The sequence below is a fragment of the Schistocerca piceifrons genome, chromosome X (assembly GCF_021461385.2).
Source record: "Schistocerca piceifrons isolate TAMUIC-IGC-003096 chromosome X, iqSchPice1.1, whole genome shotgun sequence".
NCBI classification, from domain to species: domain Eukaryota; kingdom Metazoa; phylum Arthropoda; class Insecta; order Orthoptera; family Acrididae; genus Schistocerca; species Schistocerca piceifrons.
In genome coordinates, this window is record NC_060149.1 from 213,349,499 (window position 1) to 213,368,241 (window position 18,743).

The 18,743-nt window shown below is 41.0% G+C and overlaps 1 protein-coding gene across 1 annotated transcript in view; it reads left to right on the forward strand.

Moving 5' to 3' along the window:
- The window catches only part of LOC124722253 (NACHT and WD repeat domain-containing protein 2), a 312,786-nt gene that overhangs the window by 267,069 nt on the left and 26,974 nt on the right, over positions 1 to 18,743 (forward strand). Inside the window, exons 24-27 of the mRNA XM_047247442.1 lie at positions 344 to 552; positions 4,081 to 4,280; positions 6,425 to 6,594; positions 15,802 to 15,960. Coding sequence (XP_047103398.1) covers positions 344 to 552; positions 4,081 to 4,280; positions 6,425 to 6,594; positions 15,802 to 15,960 — 738 coding nt within the window. The remainder of the gene's footprint in view (positions 1 to 343; positions 553 to 4,080; positions 4,281 to 6,424; positions 6,595 to 15,801; positions 15,961 to 18,743) is intronic.

Sequence of the window (18,743 nt, forward strand, 5' to 3'; positions counted from 1 at the left end):
ATTTAGTCACGAGCAACTGAAACATTCGTCGTTACGCGTAATCGTTCAATACTCTATAGAAGAATTGACTAGGTGTTTGCAAGAGTAGAGATTTTATTTGAATAACGGGGAGTGTGTGTCATGTTCCATTAGTGTCCAGACTAGCTTGGAGCCAATAAGTCTGAAAGAATTATAGAGAAATGTTTATCATTTCTGTAACCGCGAATTTACCCCATACCAAAGGCGTATTACATGTACTTTATGACAAAACCAACTGAAATGCACCTATTTGTAATACAGTTTCCTTACTGATGTTTGGCATGCCATTAGTTGGAAGTATATCATATACTGCACGTTGTTACAGATACATCGTGTCCGCAGAATCTGGAAACATCTTGATATGGAACCGTCTAACTGAGCAAGTTCTGTTCAAAGACGAACAGCCTGGTGTTCAACAAATTACTCTACTCGAAGGTGGAGCCAAATTCCTGGCTGTCTCAAAGTCTGAAGCAACACAAGGAAGTAATGAAGGAATGCGTGTTAATGCGACAGGAGTCGTGCGGTCTATTCCTGGTAAGGAAAAGTGTTTGTTTGCTCTTATTAACTGAAACTATATGTGTATGTTGTGAAACCGTTTACTGTTGTACAATACCCAATGCCTTCAACGATCATTATTTAATATGATATTAATAGAAGCATAGACTTGTTAATTATTATCTTGCTGCAGCTTTTTAGTTTTACGGAGAGCACAGCATCCACGCAGAATCGATGTTAATGACTGGACAGAAAATGTGTGGAGAATTATTGCATCATGCCAGTTTTGCTATATCCGACGGGTTCAGCAAAGAGTAGCTTGGCTGTGCAATTGATAAGCATGGCTTAGCGGCGTGGCGCTGGTGCACCCCAAAACATGTAGTCCATCATGTGCCATAATTCTTATTTGCATTCATATCAAGCGATAGCGGTGTGGGGAATTTGGTTTGTATCCTCAGTACTCTATGAAGGGGATTTTACGTTGTTAAAAAATCTCACTGATCTGAAGGAAAAAATGTATGAGTTTAAGAATTTGTCGACAAAGTCGGGAAAGATTGAGCAAAGTCGGGAAAGACAATCGTTCGTGTTCTTCTCGTGGGAACCAGACCGGCATTTGACTGAAAGCACACCATCGCTTTGACGGCACGAACGAGTGCAAGTGATATAATAACCTAACGTATGTGCGACGTTGATTGGACGTATCAGTGTCAACGAGAGGCGCCCAAACACTCGATAAACATCCAAAAACTCACCTAGGGCCAGTTGGTAATCAGGATCGGTGATCTCCAATGGTCTGCCAGTATGCGAAGCCGATATACAGCTCGAACATTAGCTGTACGGAAACTCATTCAATCGAGTCACCTGTTGACAGTCCTCTGTGGCCAAGCGAGGGACGTCACGACCCTTTACTGGTTTCAGAGATGTATGCAGTGAGTTTCTATATCAAGTGGAAAATAGTGATCGCCTCATTGCCCTTTGGTATTAGACGCTTGGCAGCCCGTAAATTAAAAAGTGATTTTCTTACTACGTTTATTGCTAAAGATGGCTAGTCGTGTTCGCAAAGCTGTAATTTCACTATTCACTGTGGATGCTAATGCTTCATAAACAAAAAAACCCTTAATCTTCCTTTATTATTCCCTCCCCCTAATGCAGTACCGCCGTTTATGCAATGAACTGAGAAATTTTTAAAACAGAAAAAAAGTGAAAGAAAGACTAAGTACCTCTCAGACTCCCTAAATCTACATTATTCTGCCTTTACATTTTAGCGCCTATTTGATGAAGTAAACGAACGTTTTACTTAGGTTTACTCTTTTTGATTGTCGTAGTATTGATATATACAGACGGTAGTATCACTCGATACTCGTGGACGAGAATCTGAATTCTGGCACTGTCTGCCCCTTTAAGACACGCGAATTTTATTTTGTAATTTTCAGCAGATCGCTATTCCACTGACCTCAGCTCACCAGATACTCTCAGCTGATCAAAATGGAAATTCGGGCTATCGTGGCAATTGGTGGCACTGGAATCCTATGTGTTTTAGTAAACGTATCAGTTTCATTTTGAGATTTCCTGTTGTTATTTTGAAGTTACGGAAGTCGATATTTAACCTGATATCGATTCTCGTAGATAATTAAATTTCTACGTAATGGGAAATTATGACACACGTCGTGTGACTGGTCACTTCGGGAGTAGGATTATCCCCAGAAATATCGGCGAGTTGTAGAGATTTACTATAATTGTTCGGATTCAAAATTTTGAACACGACATTATAATTTTATTTCTCTGTGCTCATAAAAAAGAGAGGAGTATATGAATGGCTAGAAACAACTTCTCTTGCCGGACCTAAATCAACAAATAGTATCCTTCAGAATTGTGATGAAGGTACCCCTAAACCTCGACACAGAATACGTACCTTCCGTACCTTCAGAATGACACGTAATTATAGTCTCTGTCGGATCTAATGGGTGGTCAGAACTAATTATACAATCACTTTAAAAGAATTGCAGATCGTCAAGGACGCACACATTCTTCCAATGACTGTAAGTCTATGCTACTCTTAAATTTTTCGGATATATAGTTAGAACAGGACAGCAAGGAGAAACTTGTATTTCATGGAAAAGTAGATGGAAACTAGTATTTAACAGTGCCTTGATCGTGTAGAAATCATGGAAATGAGTGTAAAGGGAACTGCAATACATGGAGAGAGGTTACAAACAGACGAGTATTAGGTCACGACAATCACAAACGGATTACATCGAAGATGGCAATTACATGATTATTCTAAACGCTTCTGGAACAGTGTCACTGTTGTTTCTTTAGAAATGGTGGGAGTTCTCTGTCTTCTCAGCTTCTGAAAGAGTAGCTCTCCACCTCTAACAGTATCAGTACTGAAATGCTGTATTTCTGGAACCGAAAGTGACAGATCGACCCCAGTTGTTAGGATGTAAACCATTGCTTCCCAGGTCAGCAATTGGCACTAGCTGTGCTTTTGACAATAGCTGCAAGTTGGTTCGAGTCGTGTGTACGTAAATGTACTTATAAACAAAGGGATGAGTGCATAACTAACGCCTGATAAGGCTGACTGGATTCTATTCTGAAATATACTGCGTGAAATCTGCTGCTGCCTTTAGCAAAACACTTCAATAACTTTACAATTTCTGAAATGTTGCATATCGTACTATGTTTTTGTTGATGAGGTGTTTAAAATGTAAAAACGAAATAAGTGAATGGCTTACTGTCAACAGACGGACCTCTCGACCTTTGATCTACATCGAGTACTTCACTTTTCGCTAGTGTGTGTCTTGTGTTGTTAACTATTTACAACCTCCACCGTCGGTAGGATTAATGAGGAATACTTTAGAAATACTGTCTACTATATCTTAACGATTGAAATATTTTCATCATACTAAAGGCTTCATATCTTTACATCACGAGCTTTCTCAATGACGAATATCCCTTTTTCTCGTCTGCCTGACGCCCGTAAGATTTCTGGTACTAGACATCCTGTGAAAATGAGAATCATTCTCTATTAGGAATGGCGTAATCTGAATACTGAAATCCAGAGAGAAAACTTGAGTCACACTACGGTGATTCACATTGATTTGTTGATTTTGGATATTATAGCAGCATTTGAAAATTACAACGTCCGAAAGTGGTTAGTAATGTGAAATAATTGTTGCAATAAAAACTTGTTTCAATAAATTAAAAAGCCTGTGTTGGGAAACAGATTTAACTTTCACAAAAAATAGCTCTCATGTTTCACTAGTTCCGCTGTCAATGGCCCATATTATTCTCATTCGACGTAAACGGTTTCTGATTGAGTCAGATCTCGATATTCTGTGTAGTATACATAATTCAGCTTTTTAATTTGTTTAAATCTGTGAACAAATAATTTTGTACAACATACTACTGGAAATTTTGGACTTATTTTGAATTGCGCTAGCGACTAGCAAATTAATATTGCGCAATTAAATTTCAGCACCTGCAGTTGCCTTCATACTATTGCTTGTAAATACACTGAAGTTTGTTGCTGCAAACCTTTTGAGACAATTGTTGCCCTTTTTACAGAAGGTACGAAACTATATTCATTCGAGTACCCAGTGAGATGTACTCCTGGTGTGCCATTTAAACCTGGAGTTGTAACATGTGACGATAGTTACATTGTCGTGCTTGGAGCCGATAAAGGTGCAAGAGATTGTTTGTACGTATATAATGCACGAACAGGCGCCAGTATGCATAAGATTCCTCTGAGAGCAGCTTCAGTTAAGGTAAGTGTTAGTTGGAATTATCACTTAAACAGCAGTTTTGTCATACTTTTTATAGGAAAGAAACAACCCTGTCCCCATAAAATCGTATCATATACTGAACGCTTGTTTTATGGTAGTATTATTTCGATGGCCTCCTTAATTAGGGTGTCCGAAGAATTTTTTCGGTCTTGTAGCCACTATTGTATGTCAAGGACATGCCGACGATTGCAAACGCTCATCTGGCATAGTTCGCAAACGACAGTGCGTGCTTTGCGTATGAACGCCAACATCGGAAGACTACAGACACAATTGAACCTCTCCACCGAATGGTGCGGACATAACAAGATTAAAATCAACCCGACCAAAATAAGGCAATATACGTTAACAAAATACGGTTATAGTTAGATAACAACCTTACTATACAAGGCGAAGAGGTACCATGGATCGCAACTGTCAAGTACTCGTATTTTGGAGTCACACTGGATCGTCAGCTTTTTGTATAGACATTTGCAAGACTTAAAAATGAAAGCCTCTGGCCTGTCGAGGGAACTGGTGTCACTATTCTGCAGCAGGAAGCTACACATCTCAACAAAAGTTAGACCCTACGCGGTAACTGCTCTAGCAAAAATCCTGTATGGGTGCACATAGCAGGGCCTCGCTAGCAAGCAAATACAGCACATATAGCTATTAAAAAATAGTCCTTCGGTGGATACTCAGGACTTCACGATAGACGTGTATCCAGACACTGCATGAGGAGCTCAATTTAGAACCTATTATGGACATTATCAAACTTAGGTCCACAAAAATTCATGAAAAATTAGACCAACTCAAGCATGTTATACATCACATCCGAGAAGTATGTATCGCCAGAGCAGAACCTTGCCATCGTTACAGAGTCCCCAAGGCATTAATTGAATCGGAAACTAGAAATGAGACACTACAAATAAAGAAACAAACACTCGGAGGAGAGACTTACGCACGTGTGGTTCTTACAGGATCTTCGAAAGTGCAATAAAGAAAGTGAAATTGAAAACTTACCATGTTATCGAGAAGCAGACATCGCTGTTGAAGCGATGGTGCTTAACTGGTATTTTCATATCTCGGTTCGTTATTAAATGATAGCAAATGCTCGGCGACAGGATGTCGGGAAAACGTATAAACAGAAACGGAGGTTTTGATTTGAGAAATATTTCGGATCTGACCCTCACTTCATCTCATCCGTCAGAGCAGGAGGAAGTTAGTTTCACAGAATAGTATCTCAGTCGCAGAAAAACAAATACCCATCAAAGGGCGTAGTGGGTGCTGAGTTTCCAACTACCATCACTTTTAGGTCGAAGTCCACTATGAATAAGACCACACTACCAATCCACTTGGACATTTCTTGGTCCCATTTCCAGCTTCCTGTGATTTCGCTGAAAAGATTCATGAGTTTTACCACGGCCTGCGCTGTCCTCTTGGGTGGAGAATGAAAGGTGCAAATAAAAATAAATCGTCTGGATGCTGCCCATAAAGCGACTACACACGTAAAACTAACACTCGCAACACTTAAAGAAGACAACTAGGGCAGTCATCCAAATATTGTGCGCAATAATTGAACCGTCACCCAATATGGATACACGAAATCATACCAACAATCAGTAATGCAGAGAAAACCTCAGAAATCCTGCTTACATAAATTTAGCGTTTTTCCTTCTGAACGCTCTCTTATTGTCATATTATCACTAGCCATCTAGACTTACTACTGAAATTTCTGTAGGCACATTTGGAGTAACAGCCTTTTTAAACTTATATTCAAATATAGCGTCGGTCAACACAAAATGGAAACAGCATTTCATCTTCACTCTGTTATCAGCATGTGCATATAAAATGACTGCAAAGCTGTGAAGAATACTAAATTTTTCAAAGTATTGACTTCAGATAACTGTAATTTCTATGTTAATTTCGGAGACTTATTGAACAAAAGAATAGCATTTTATCTCTGAGGAAATTTTTAACTAAAACTGGCTCTTCCAATAACTACTATACTTACGCGAAAGTACGCATGATAAGTACATGGATGAATTTTCTAAAATTTCTGATAAATAATTATTTAACTAATTTATAATCACTTGAAAAACAGTATTATTTTGCCAATTTGCCTTTTCATATGTTGCCATTCATTGCAGGATGTCGTGAGTTTAATAGCAATGCCCCACAAAGCTCAACTTGTTGCGCTAATTGATGCGGAAAAGGGCAGTATTATTGATATAAGACAGAAACGTGTTGTCAGAAGTGTTCCAAAATGGGGAGGAAGCTGTACAAAAGATGGGAAATTTGGACTGTACGCTCCTTCAAGGTAATTTCTGATTATCTTTTCGTTATTAACACAATTTTGAGGCTGTGCCTTCACGATATGGTATATTGCTCACGGTTGTTACTGTTACAAATAAATTAATATTATAGCAGTGAAAAGTTATGGTTGATCTTCTTCGATAACGTAAGTTAAACAGTTTATTCCGAGTCTAGTAAAGTGAGACATATACGAATGGAATGAATTCGTGAGTTCAATAAACTTTTAGATTACGTTACCTGGGTGAAGTTTTAATGCGGCTTCTCATACTTACGTGTATTTTTGGCTGATTCTGTCTGTACTTAATGATACCGTTGTCGACGAGCACCGTCCCGTACTTTCGACACAGGAAAAAAGGTAGGGCACGATTTATGGGACGCATCAGCATCTGGTACGAATGACTTCTCCCGCCAAACCAATTTATTGTCTATGTTAAACTAAATCTGACGGCAGAAACGTCATTTGGCCATAGAAACATCTACGGAAAACTGATCTGTCGAACAGATTTTTATTAAAACAATGACTACAATGTACGAGACACAACAGCAATATTTGAGCCGAAAAGACAGCAAAATACTGCTGAAGCGGCCGGTACGTGCAGCTAACGTGTAATACGTTAGCGATAGAGCCGATATCTTCGCATTGAAAACTTTCCGCCGTTAGCATGGCGAACGAAGCACAAGTAGGGTTCAGAATCGCTGCCAGGAGGAATAGCACAGTTCGGAATAGTATAAGACGGCCAAAAACGTTCAATATGTTAATGCAAGGAGAGTAAACACAAACAAGGTCGTCTGCGAATGGCGCTGAAGTCGCTGCGATAGCAGCGTCGCTTGGCGGACCGTCTCAGTTACAGCGTCACCATAGGGAACCATATTGAGGTGGCGGTCAGATCTTACACCGCCACAAAAACAGTGGTAGTTAAACTTTGGGCTGTATCCAGCTACAAAATCTACAGTGGATATGGTATGGATAGTGAATAAATATTATTACCTGAGAAATACATGTTAGAATTAGTTATTGGAATCGTTTGAATATCTCTACTTACTGGAGGAATGCAGATGAGTTTTCTCTTTTTCCCTGCTTCATTACATTTATTACTCCAATCCCACGTAGGTAATGCATGTAGGATCCCATTGGAACGACATTTCATGTGCTCAATTCTGTCAAGAACGTGGTGAAGAAGGAAGAATAAGGTTTAGTAACCTGTCGAAACCACTTCATTGGAGAAAGTGTGCTCGGTCGATTGTAAGAGAAATAGGTAGCGAAGCGGGCGTGGTACTTTTGAAAGAACCGTCCCGATATTCACCTACATTTATTATGGAGACAATAGAAAACCTCAGCCCGAATGTTAGGACGGCGATCAAACCGCTTCGTCATCCATATCTCTCGATTTTGTTCTGATGAATAACTCGTATTTTTGTCAACTTGCATATGACAAATCTGAAGTTTCTTTGTTTCTCTGTTTGATCTAATGAATTTGTGCATTAACACAAATTATGTGGAACTCATATTGTGTACTCTACGCCCTGCTGCACCTGTATTCAGTGATCAACGTTTCATTTAATCGTTGAAGACCGACGTACCATTTTCACGCAGAGGCAGCCGGATGGGACTTCGCGACACTGGAGGAAGGACATAGTTCCACTTTCGCATACTACTTCAACTGAGGCCGCATTCTGATTCGGAATGAGAAATGTGTTATTCACAACAAATCACCGGACCAGCTGTCCCAGCTGTTATTTTCTGATTGTGCATAACTGAGTACGAATGTCATGTGAACATCCCAGAACCCCAGCTACTCCACCTAAACTCTACTCGAACACCTACACGTTTCTGATGTCAGATGTTTACCACGTTCTTTTCAGGTCTTTCGAGAGGGAGAAGATGGTCCTACATCGGAAAGTCTGGGATTTTGTCGTTACTTCATCGTCATCACATGACGTGTAGGTGAATAAGTATCGAACAACGATACAGTCATCGAGACTTAGATGTATGTCAGGTATTTATCGCGTACTTCTCAGGTCTTTCGAGAGGGAGAAGATGGTCCTACATCGAAAAGTCTGGGATTTTGTGGTTGCTTCATCGTCATCACATGACGTGTAGGTGAATATGTATCGAACAACGATACAGTCATCGAGACTCAGAGGTATGTCAGGTATTTATCGCGTACTTCTCAGGTCTTTCGAGAGGGAGAAGATGGTCCTACATCGGAAAGTCTGGGATTTTGTGGTTGCTTCATCGTCATCACATGACGTGTAGGTGAATATGCATCGAACAACGATACAGTCATCGAGACTCAGATGTAGGAGACTTAGAAACTGTGGTTGACTGGAAGTGTTTTATGACAAACTAATTGCAAGATACTACGGTAGATACATTTGGAGTCGGTGTGGTACAACATTAACCAGGGGTGACAAAATATTATCGCTATATTAGAAGTATCTTAATTAGAGACTAATCATACTTTGAGCCGAGCTATGATATTATTATCATTATTTTCGATTATTCCCATTTAAAGAGCGCGTTTGAACTTGAATTCCTTTATGATGATTGTTTATGTTTTTTCTGAGCCCAAATTTTCTTCATGTGTTCACTGTGTTGTTTCTTTCGCTCCGCTGTCCATTTGCATCCTGGTCTCTTCTGTGTTGTGGTGTCAAATTTATGTTTTTTGATGATGTTCCTGAATTCACTTTTATTTTCTGCATCGTTTACTGTTATGTGTACTTGTCTGAGGTCCTCTTCAACCTATTTTATCCATTTTGTTTTTCCCCTGCCTGAGTTTATGACTTTAAGAATTCGCTTTGAAATTCTGTTTTCATTCATCCTGTGGATATGTCCGTAGAATTGCATTCTTCTTTTCCTTATTGTATCCGTAATCATGTCTGTGTATTTATATAATTCTGATGTTGGTCTCTTCTTCCAGATTCCTTGCTCTTTTATCAGTCCAAAAATTTTCCTGAGAATTTTCCTTTCTAGTTTCTCTATTTCTTTGGTTTTAGTTTGCCCACCTGTTTGTGTTGTTTCAGATGCATACAGTGCCTCCGGAAGTACGACAGTGTTGTAGTGCCTCAATTTTGCGTTAATGGATATGGACGTTTTTTTATAATAGTTCCACGTGAGTTTATATGCTTTCTGTAGTTTTTTATTCTTTCCTCATTGTCCTTTAAGTTGATCTCAGATGGCTGGATGATTTCTCCCAGGTAGTTAAGATGTGGCACTTGTACGATTTTCCCATGGGTTGTCACAATAGGCAATTTGTCTTGTGGCACTCTTTCTATGTACTGGGTTCAAGATATGATATTATTATTATTATTATGAATTAATTTTTACTATAATTCGATTCCTGATTACGACCATGGACGAGACATACCCATTAGACAGTAATGATGCCCCAGTATAGACGTATAGAGGTGTTGCCCATAATTTTTTCTAGTCCTAAAATGCAGTTAATTCGGACTTTTGTAATTCTCGCAAAGATAGCGTTTTCCGTTGCAAAGGAGCCGTTTCTGCTAAGTCTCAATGATCATTCGCAGATGAATACACCGGAAAGGCGCCAGAGAAACGGTTCTGGCCGTTAGAAGAAGTCGTTGTCTGGCAACCGAAGGTAATTAAGCAGCCGGCGCAAAATTGTAAGTGAGCACAGTTTAGTTGGCAATGAAATGCAGAGAACTTTTCGGCTGTTTTCTCCGAAACCCGAGGTTTTAAATAACCTCCACAGCAAGAATCTGTCTCACTGGAAGCCGAATTCTCTTGCTGACAAGAAGTGTTTCTCTGGAGCAGATGGTCCTATCGTTAGACGCCATGTTGAGACACTTTAACTGAGTGCTACAGGCACTAGAAGGTCAATAAGACTGCCGGCTAGTCGGAGAAGCAGTTAATGATCTGTTTGCCCGCTAATTGCGACAATCAAATCATCCGGAATTACGGCAACTCGTAATTGCGATCGCACCCGGACCAGCGACGGCTCCGCTTCTATGGAAATCTACCACGTTCTACTGCCATGTGCCGTCATTAGACGGTGTTTATATCGCTCGCCCTCAGTTACATGCTTTATTTCTTCATTTTCTATGCATCCGCTGACTAGCGATGTGTATAATTTTTCTTGAATGAGTTTTGGCCTCTCGTCCACTTATAACTATCTTGTATCCACACATTTTGCGATCTATTTCAGTGTCTTTTTACGTGATCTGTCGAGTGAGATACATTATTAATGTAGGCCTGGGCGAAAATATACACATTTAATTGAGTCTGTAATAGATCCTTATTTATTATGAATGGAAAAAATACAACATTGGTGTAATAGATACATTATTGTAGAATATCACACTGGTGTCATGTGTTTTTCTCATTCATGTGCTATATATAAAACAGATTGTATGTGTGTATCTTTGTGTGTTTGGTATCTCTTCCCAAACCCCTTGATCGATTCCAACCAAATTCGGCACACAAATAATAGGCTTTACAAGTATCAGCAGTGTAGGGTTTATATCCTCCTAGCTCCAATGGAAGTAACTATATGAGCAAAAATGTGTTTCTCCAGTCTCTGGTGTATAGGCTGCCCTGCACAACAGGCATGTTGCATGGAAACAGTATCAGTCAGCGAAGTCAACTTCCTTTACAGGGCATCCTGCTTGGCAGGGACAAGAAGCGGTTTTCTGGGAGCCAGTTTTCGACTGCCTTACATGACACGTGTGTTGTGTTTGGAGATTTGGGATAATATTGGATTGCTTTATCGATCTGCATTGCATGGTAGCCTGTATGTCAGAGGCAAATAAATGATTTTCAAGCCCCTGATGTGTAACTTGCCCTGCATGACAGGCATGTTGTGCATGTGCTGTTGGCCTTTTTTATTGAACTGTATTGCAGGGGATATAGCGCCAATGGACATGGCTGGGGGCAGGTTGAGATGGACGGAACAGGGGATGGACAGAGCCAGGGGAGTTGGAAACGGACAGAGAGAGAGGAGAGCAGGAGATCCATGAGGCAGGTACAATGTGCAGAGGGATGAACAGGGAGGTGGACAAGGAAGAGCGGGAGGTAGAGATGGAAAGAGAGAGGTGGAGGAGGATATGGCCAAATGAAGGAGGGAGAAAGGGGGAGGAGGAGATGACAGAGAGAGTGGGTTTGAGGAGGTAGACAGACAGAGGTGGGAGGATAAGGTGGAGAGACAGAGGGAGGGAGAGGTGAACACGGGGAGGAGGAGGAGGTGTGTTCAATGTATGTGTTGAACGCAAATGCTAGTAATATGTAAGGTATTTTATCAAGAACCGGCAGAATAGCCAATTAATTTCATTGGAGTTACGCTATCCCCTTTCGTCCTTAATCTATCATCACACCTGATTTATTCCACTGTGATTGAGAAGCCAAGGTCGGATCACAGCTGTAGTTGGAGATGAATTTCACGCTTTAGCACAGTCAGGGCAGGTTGTAGGGTGCTGGGCGCTCGTTCCCAAGACACACAGCTAAGAATGCGGTTTCATCTTTTCACATCGGGAGATTACGGCTGTTGAAATCACAACTGTAATTAGTACATAAACTAGCCTTGCCAAAGAGCTGTTCGATTGTCACAACTGGGGATCGATTAACTCGTAAGGTACTGGTTATGTACTGTTCCATAATACCCGTGCATACCAATCTTGGGACCACTGTGGCAGTATCTTTGACATCTGCTTTTTGTCAGTGGTTGTTATTGGTCTCCCCCAGACATATCATGATGCTCCACTGCATATTTCTGTTAGAAACATGTTTTGGAAATCCACAGGACTGTCTGCCATGTGTGACCTGCCTTTTATAAAGTTCAAAAATCTGCCAGTACCGAATGTAAGACGTACAAACCGTTTGCGGTAGCCTTTCGGACTGTGTTAAACATGGCTGCCATCTATGCTAGCGGTGTGAAACGCCTCGACTCGGCGGTTTCAAGCTGTTGTGATTTCAGAGCAACGATAACGATCTAGTATAAGTTTCAGAGTGCCCTACTGGATCTTCGAAGGAAAAATTTCATTGTCGTAATGATTCCTGCCTGGGCCTTCCAATACTGTCCAGTTGGTGAATGTGAGATAACAGACAGAGAGGCAAAAGCAAGGAGTGCAGTGGATGAAGAGATGGTACTTCAATTTCATGCAAATAGCAAGGGATGGTTATTGTTTGCGATTCGCAAGTGCAGTGAAGGCCAGACAAGTTGAAGAGTATACCTGTATCTTTTTTCCTTTGGCTGATTAGGCACATCGACGGGTATGAGATATTCTCCGCTACCTTGGATATTTTGTGAACTAAGACCTCTGGATGCATTATCTTACAGAGACGATTAAATCCCTACTCGACCACTCGGTCGGTATGAATTCTTTAGAGTGGATGTAATGGGTAATTTCCTATTTCTTCCTTGTCAGATAACAATTCTGGCTTTCCACTTTCGAGAAGACTTACCTCTTCCCTCTACTGACAATTAACATCCAGTGATGTTCCCAAGTCATTGCTTTCATAATGTCAGCCTAAGTGTATTTTTTGGTACGTTTTTCAATGGTATTTCCCCTCACTATATGCTTAAATGCAATAGCGAACCTAATTGTGGCCTCAGCTCCTAAATTTTGTTTACTTCCATTTCGGATCTAGGTACTGCGTAATGCGATAGCGATTTCAGTATAATATGCACTTTTCATCACTTACATCTTCTAGGTATCAAAATTCTTCTGCATCAGGATACCTAAAAAGAAACACGTCAGAGAATGTGCAGTAAGTTTTTCAATTCTTGTTAGTACTGAGAGACTGTGGAATAATGTTTCACAATGTCAGCGTTATGTCTCGTATAAGTAGGCGAGTGACAAACTGTATCGTTGCTTGGGGTGCCCGTTAGCGGTAACTGCTTATACATGTGCACCTTCAAGGATCACGTCACCAGATAAGAATCTGATATACTACCGCAGCATAATTTGTTCATTTACTATGTTAAACTAAGGAAAACATATGCTGATATATTCAGGCGCCTCTGCTGTTTTACAGTCAAGTTTAAACATAGAAACGAAACCTTATGTCGTAGATTGTACGCAATCGTACTATATACATTCACACAAATGACTGCGTCTTAGCGTGCATGAATAATAATATTGTGTTACTCATAACTAAATACAAGTCTTTCGATGAAACGCTGCTTCAAAGAATTTAACTTCAGTCTCGCTGTTTATTTTATTCACAAGCTTCTCATTGAGTCTCATGAGGTAGCCCGTTCCAGGATTCTCGCATTTGAAAATCCAATGTGGTCATCGGCCTCGAGATCACTGAGGCGATCGTTTTATGCAATGATCTGTAAATATTACTCTTCAAGAAACTGATAGCATCAAGCAACTTTTCAGTATATCCGTCTTATGCCATCCTGCGAGCAGAAGGTGTATTTTACATGCAGTAGTAAAATAGGAAGCTATTTTGTTATACGCATTTAAACTCATTTTCGCAACGTGGTATGTAATTTTCAATAGGAAAAAGAGAATTAGAATGACACAGAGGTTGGACAAAAATATGGAAACACTGCGAGAAACGCATGCTTGAACATAAATACAAATGCTAGCCAAGCCCGCAGGTTGCGCTGTTGTATAGACCACGAAAGGCACCTGTGCAATGTTCTAAATACGTTGCAAATGTCAGTCGTGATTAGAACAGTGTTTTGTATAGCTGTGAGTGCATTATGGCAGAGCTAAGTGAATTCGAATGTGTGTAAATGTTTGGTGGTCATGTTTCAAGAGGCACCGCATCGGAAAAAAAATCCACAAGTCACAAGGCAGACGAAAGTGTGTGTCGAGTGATCATAACAGACGGTCATTGAAGAGGATTGTGGCGAAAATAAGAGGACGAGAACTGCAAAAGTCACTGCAGGACTGAATGCCACACTAGCCAATCCTGTCAGCTCCAAAACAACACGAAGGGAGCTCCAGAAGCAGGGATCACAGAACGACATGGAATTCCAAAACCAGTCATCATTGATGCAAATGTCTGTAACAGGAAAAGGTGGTGCCGAACCCATCAAAACTGAACTGTGGTGCGATGAAAGAAAGTCATTTGGGCCAAATGGCTCTGAGCACTATGGGACTTAACATCTGAGGTCATCAGACCCCAGATATTAGAACTACTTAAACATAACTAACCTAAGGACATCACACACATCAATGCCCGAGGCAGGATTCGAACCTGCGACCGTAGCGGTCGCGCGGTTCCAGACTGAAGCACCTAGAACCGCTCTTCCACACCAGCTGGCAAAGTCATTTAGTTGGATGAGTCTTGCTTCACACTGTCTCCAGCTTCTGGCCGAGTTTACGTCCCAAGAGTGAAACATGCCGTGAGCTCAGTATTAATTTTGGCAGCCGTATCATGATATTCTCTGGGGCCCATGGTCACTCTGCAAGAGTCGCATTACTGCCAAGGATTAAGTGACCATTTTGGCTCTTCAGCTCCATCCCGTGCTACAGTGTCTGTTCGCCAATGGTGATGCTGTGTTCCTAGACGACAGCGTCCTTGTTCACACAGCTCGTAACGTCCATAACTGGCTTTTGGAGCACGAGAATGAGTTGTCGTATCTTCCATGGCCACCACAATCACGATGATGATGTTTTGTTTGTGGGGCGCTCAACTGCGCGGTTATCAGCGCCCGTACAAATTTCCAGCCTGTGCTCAGCCCAAGCACGCCACTTTCATGAATGATGATGAAATGATGAGGACAACACAAACACCCAGTCATCTCGAGGCAGGTGAAAATCCCTGGCCCCGTCGGGAATCGAACCCGGGACCCCGTGATCGGGAAGCGAGAACGCGACCGCGAGACCACGAGCTGCAGACCAGTCACGAGATCTCAGTATCATTGAGCCTTTGTGGTCAGCTTTGGAGAGAGGGGTACGTGATCACTATCCACCACCACCATAGTTATCTGAACTTGCTGCTATTTTGCACGAAGAATGGTATAATATTCCCTTGAAAACCGTGCAGAACCTGTATTTATCCATTCCGAGACGATTGAAGCTGTTCTGAATTCCAACGATTTTCTTACACCGTATTAGACTAGTAATGTGTTGTTTTTGGTGTTTCCATACTGTTGTTCCCAGTAAATTTCACTAAAATAAAATAAATGGTATCCGAAAGTTGTGAGACAATGAAGTACTGGGGAATATTTATCAGCCTAAATGGAAAGTTTGTTGTATACTATTTCAATGCTTTAATTTTCAAATTTTACAGAGGAGGGCTAGAACTTCTGGAACTAAAACACGGAACAACTGTGAAGACATTCATACCTAAAGTGGCTGAAGGTGTATTCACAGTTATCTGTATGTTTAACAAAACAGATGAATATGTCCTATACTACCATAGCGGCAAGAAGACGCTCAGAGTGTTCAGGTAAGCGCTGAAAAAAAAATCGTGATATGCCGATACCTTACTATAGCTTTTTATTAACTGTTCGTCGTCAGCTTCCTATTGGCTACAAAACAAAATTTTTATGAATCATTTGTATATGTAAATATTTATGAATCTATGAAACCAGTTCTGTTAGTGATACTGCTGTCTAATACTACGTCGTTACAAGACGTAAGAAATAACTGCTGAACTAGTGCATGTGTGCTAACGATCCGGAGAGTAATGGTATAATTAAGTGCTGCCATATTGTTATTCTCCTGCAACCCAGTAAAAAGGAAGTTTTTTGTAATATTTTTTATTGATTGTGTTTCACAGCATTTATAAACTGCAGAAATGACATCCGGTAACATCTTAAGGTGATGTTCGATTTATTCTTTATAGAGACACTGTTTCGATCAAAGACCATTATCCAGCATCTGTTGTGATGATGATTTTTGGTTTGTGGAGCGCTCAACTGCGCGGTCATCAGTGCCCGTATAAAGTCCCAATTTTTACACAGTCCATTTGTTTTGCTCAGTCCAATCTACCTGCTGTCACGAATGATGGTGATGATGACGAAATGATGAGAACAACACAACCACCCAGTCCCCGCGCAGAGAAAATCCCCAACCCGCTCGGGAATCGAACCCGTGATCCAGAGACAGCAACGCTAGCCGCTAGACAACGAGCTGCGGACGCAGCATCTCTTGTACACACGTCATGGAGAGAGGATAATTTCAGGCAAAAAAGGATTTTTGAAAATTGTAGAAAAAATACAGGCAATATTAACAGATTTTGGTTAACAGCAAGAGAAATACGTACATCTAAGAACACAGTATCAGAACTACAATATTTATAAATAACTTTTAGTCATGCAGAGATAATTTTTTTTACATTGTGCTAAAGATCAAAGTTTCATTTTGAATGGACAACTCGAACTGAAAAAAAGAATTGAAAATTTTCGTGCTGTACTGTTACAGGGGTAGTGCAAGTCATGAAGGCGAATTGATTACGCCTAAAAGCTACGGCATTTACAGGTTACCAATGTTGTACGCTACCAGTTGTGCAAGTCTCTTTGTCGTTTCATTCTGTGTTCCTTGAATAGTTGTCTGAAACTGACACTCCATGCGTCTACCTCTCCATGAGTGAACATTATTGATAAATATTATATTTTTGCAACTGTTTCTGTTAAGAAAAATCTGTAAATATTGCTTGTACTTTCACTACAGTTTTCAAACATCCTTTCCGCCTGAAATTTTCCCCTTTCCTTGACGTGTGTACAACATGTGCGGGATAATGATCTCTGAACGAAACTGGTCGCACAAAGAAGAATAAACTGAACAGCAGCTTAAGGTGTTACTTAATGTCGTTTCTACATTTCTTTATGACTTCGAGGATGCGCAATGTGATAATGCACCATACGTCCTCAATAATCTTCAGCTGCGATGGTGGGTTGTAAATATGCTTTCTACCAAAGTGTTAGTTACTTGTCATTCCTAAGTAAAGAGGCGTTTCTGTTCATTGAAAGTTAGTATCCATGTTTAAAGATTTTGTTATGATCTATCTACATCTGTTCTATGCAAGCCAATGTACTGTTCGTAGCGGACCGGAGGGTACTTATCGTACACTAAGCGGCAAGAAGGAATGTCAAAAATCTCCGTATGTGAATTTATCACTCCAGTTTCATCTTCTTGGTCATTTCGTCAGATATGAGAGGAAGTAATACATACCCTGACACTGTTCAGAATGTACTCTCTCGAAATTTTAACAGTAATTCTCTCGGTGATGCACTCCGCATCTCTTGTACCGTCTGCTACTAGCGAGCTTCATTTTATTGCATGCAGATGTCAATAGTGCGCCGTTGGTTGTGGGGTGCTCAGCTGCGCGGTCATCAGCGCCCAAACAAAGTCCCAATTTTTTTCACAGTCCAATTTTGCCACTGTCACGGATGACGATGATGATGAAATGAGGACAACATAAACTCCCAGTCCCCGGGCACAGAAAATCCCGAACCCGGTTGGGAATCGAACCCGGAACCCAGTGATCCATAGGAAGCAACACTAGCTACTAGACCACGAACTGTGGACCCCGATATAGAGAACAGTGGAGAAGCTTGGCACGCTTGTCGGAGGATTGACTGGAACGTTATGTTAAGATTTAATTAAACCCCAAAACAGCAATTATTTGGTGGTGCGTGTATATACACTGATGAGGTAAAACCTTATAACCACATGCGTAATGACGTCCAGGTCCATCTTTAGAACGTAGTATATAAGCGATTCTGCGTGGCAGGGCTTCGATAAGTCCTTGGTAGGTTTCAGAGGTATGTGACACCAGATACCTACTCACAGGTCACGTAATTCCCGTAAATTATGGTCCGGTGGTGTGTGGCAACGGAATTGGCGCCCGATAGTATCCCAGGCGTGTGGGTTCACACCAGGCGAATTTGGTGATCAAGACATCAACGGAAGATCATTATAATGCTCCTCAAACAACAGTAGGACGATTCTATGATCCTGCTGGAAGATGTTATAACAGTCAGTCAGACAACAAGCATGAAGGGATGCAGATGGTCCTCAATGTTCACGTAGTTCACAGCCGCCATTGTGAGTTCGATTATTAGCAAAGGTCGCGCTGAAATCCTTGAGCCCATGTTTATGTCCCACACAGCATAATGTTGCCCCCAGCGGTCTGCAACCATGGCACCGTGCATGTTTCGAGCTGCCATGCGAATGCCGTCACACGAACATGACTATCGACCTCATATAACAAGAAACATGATTCAT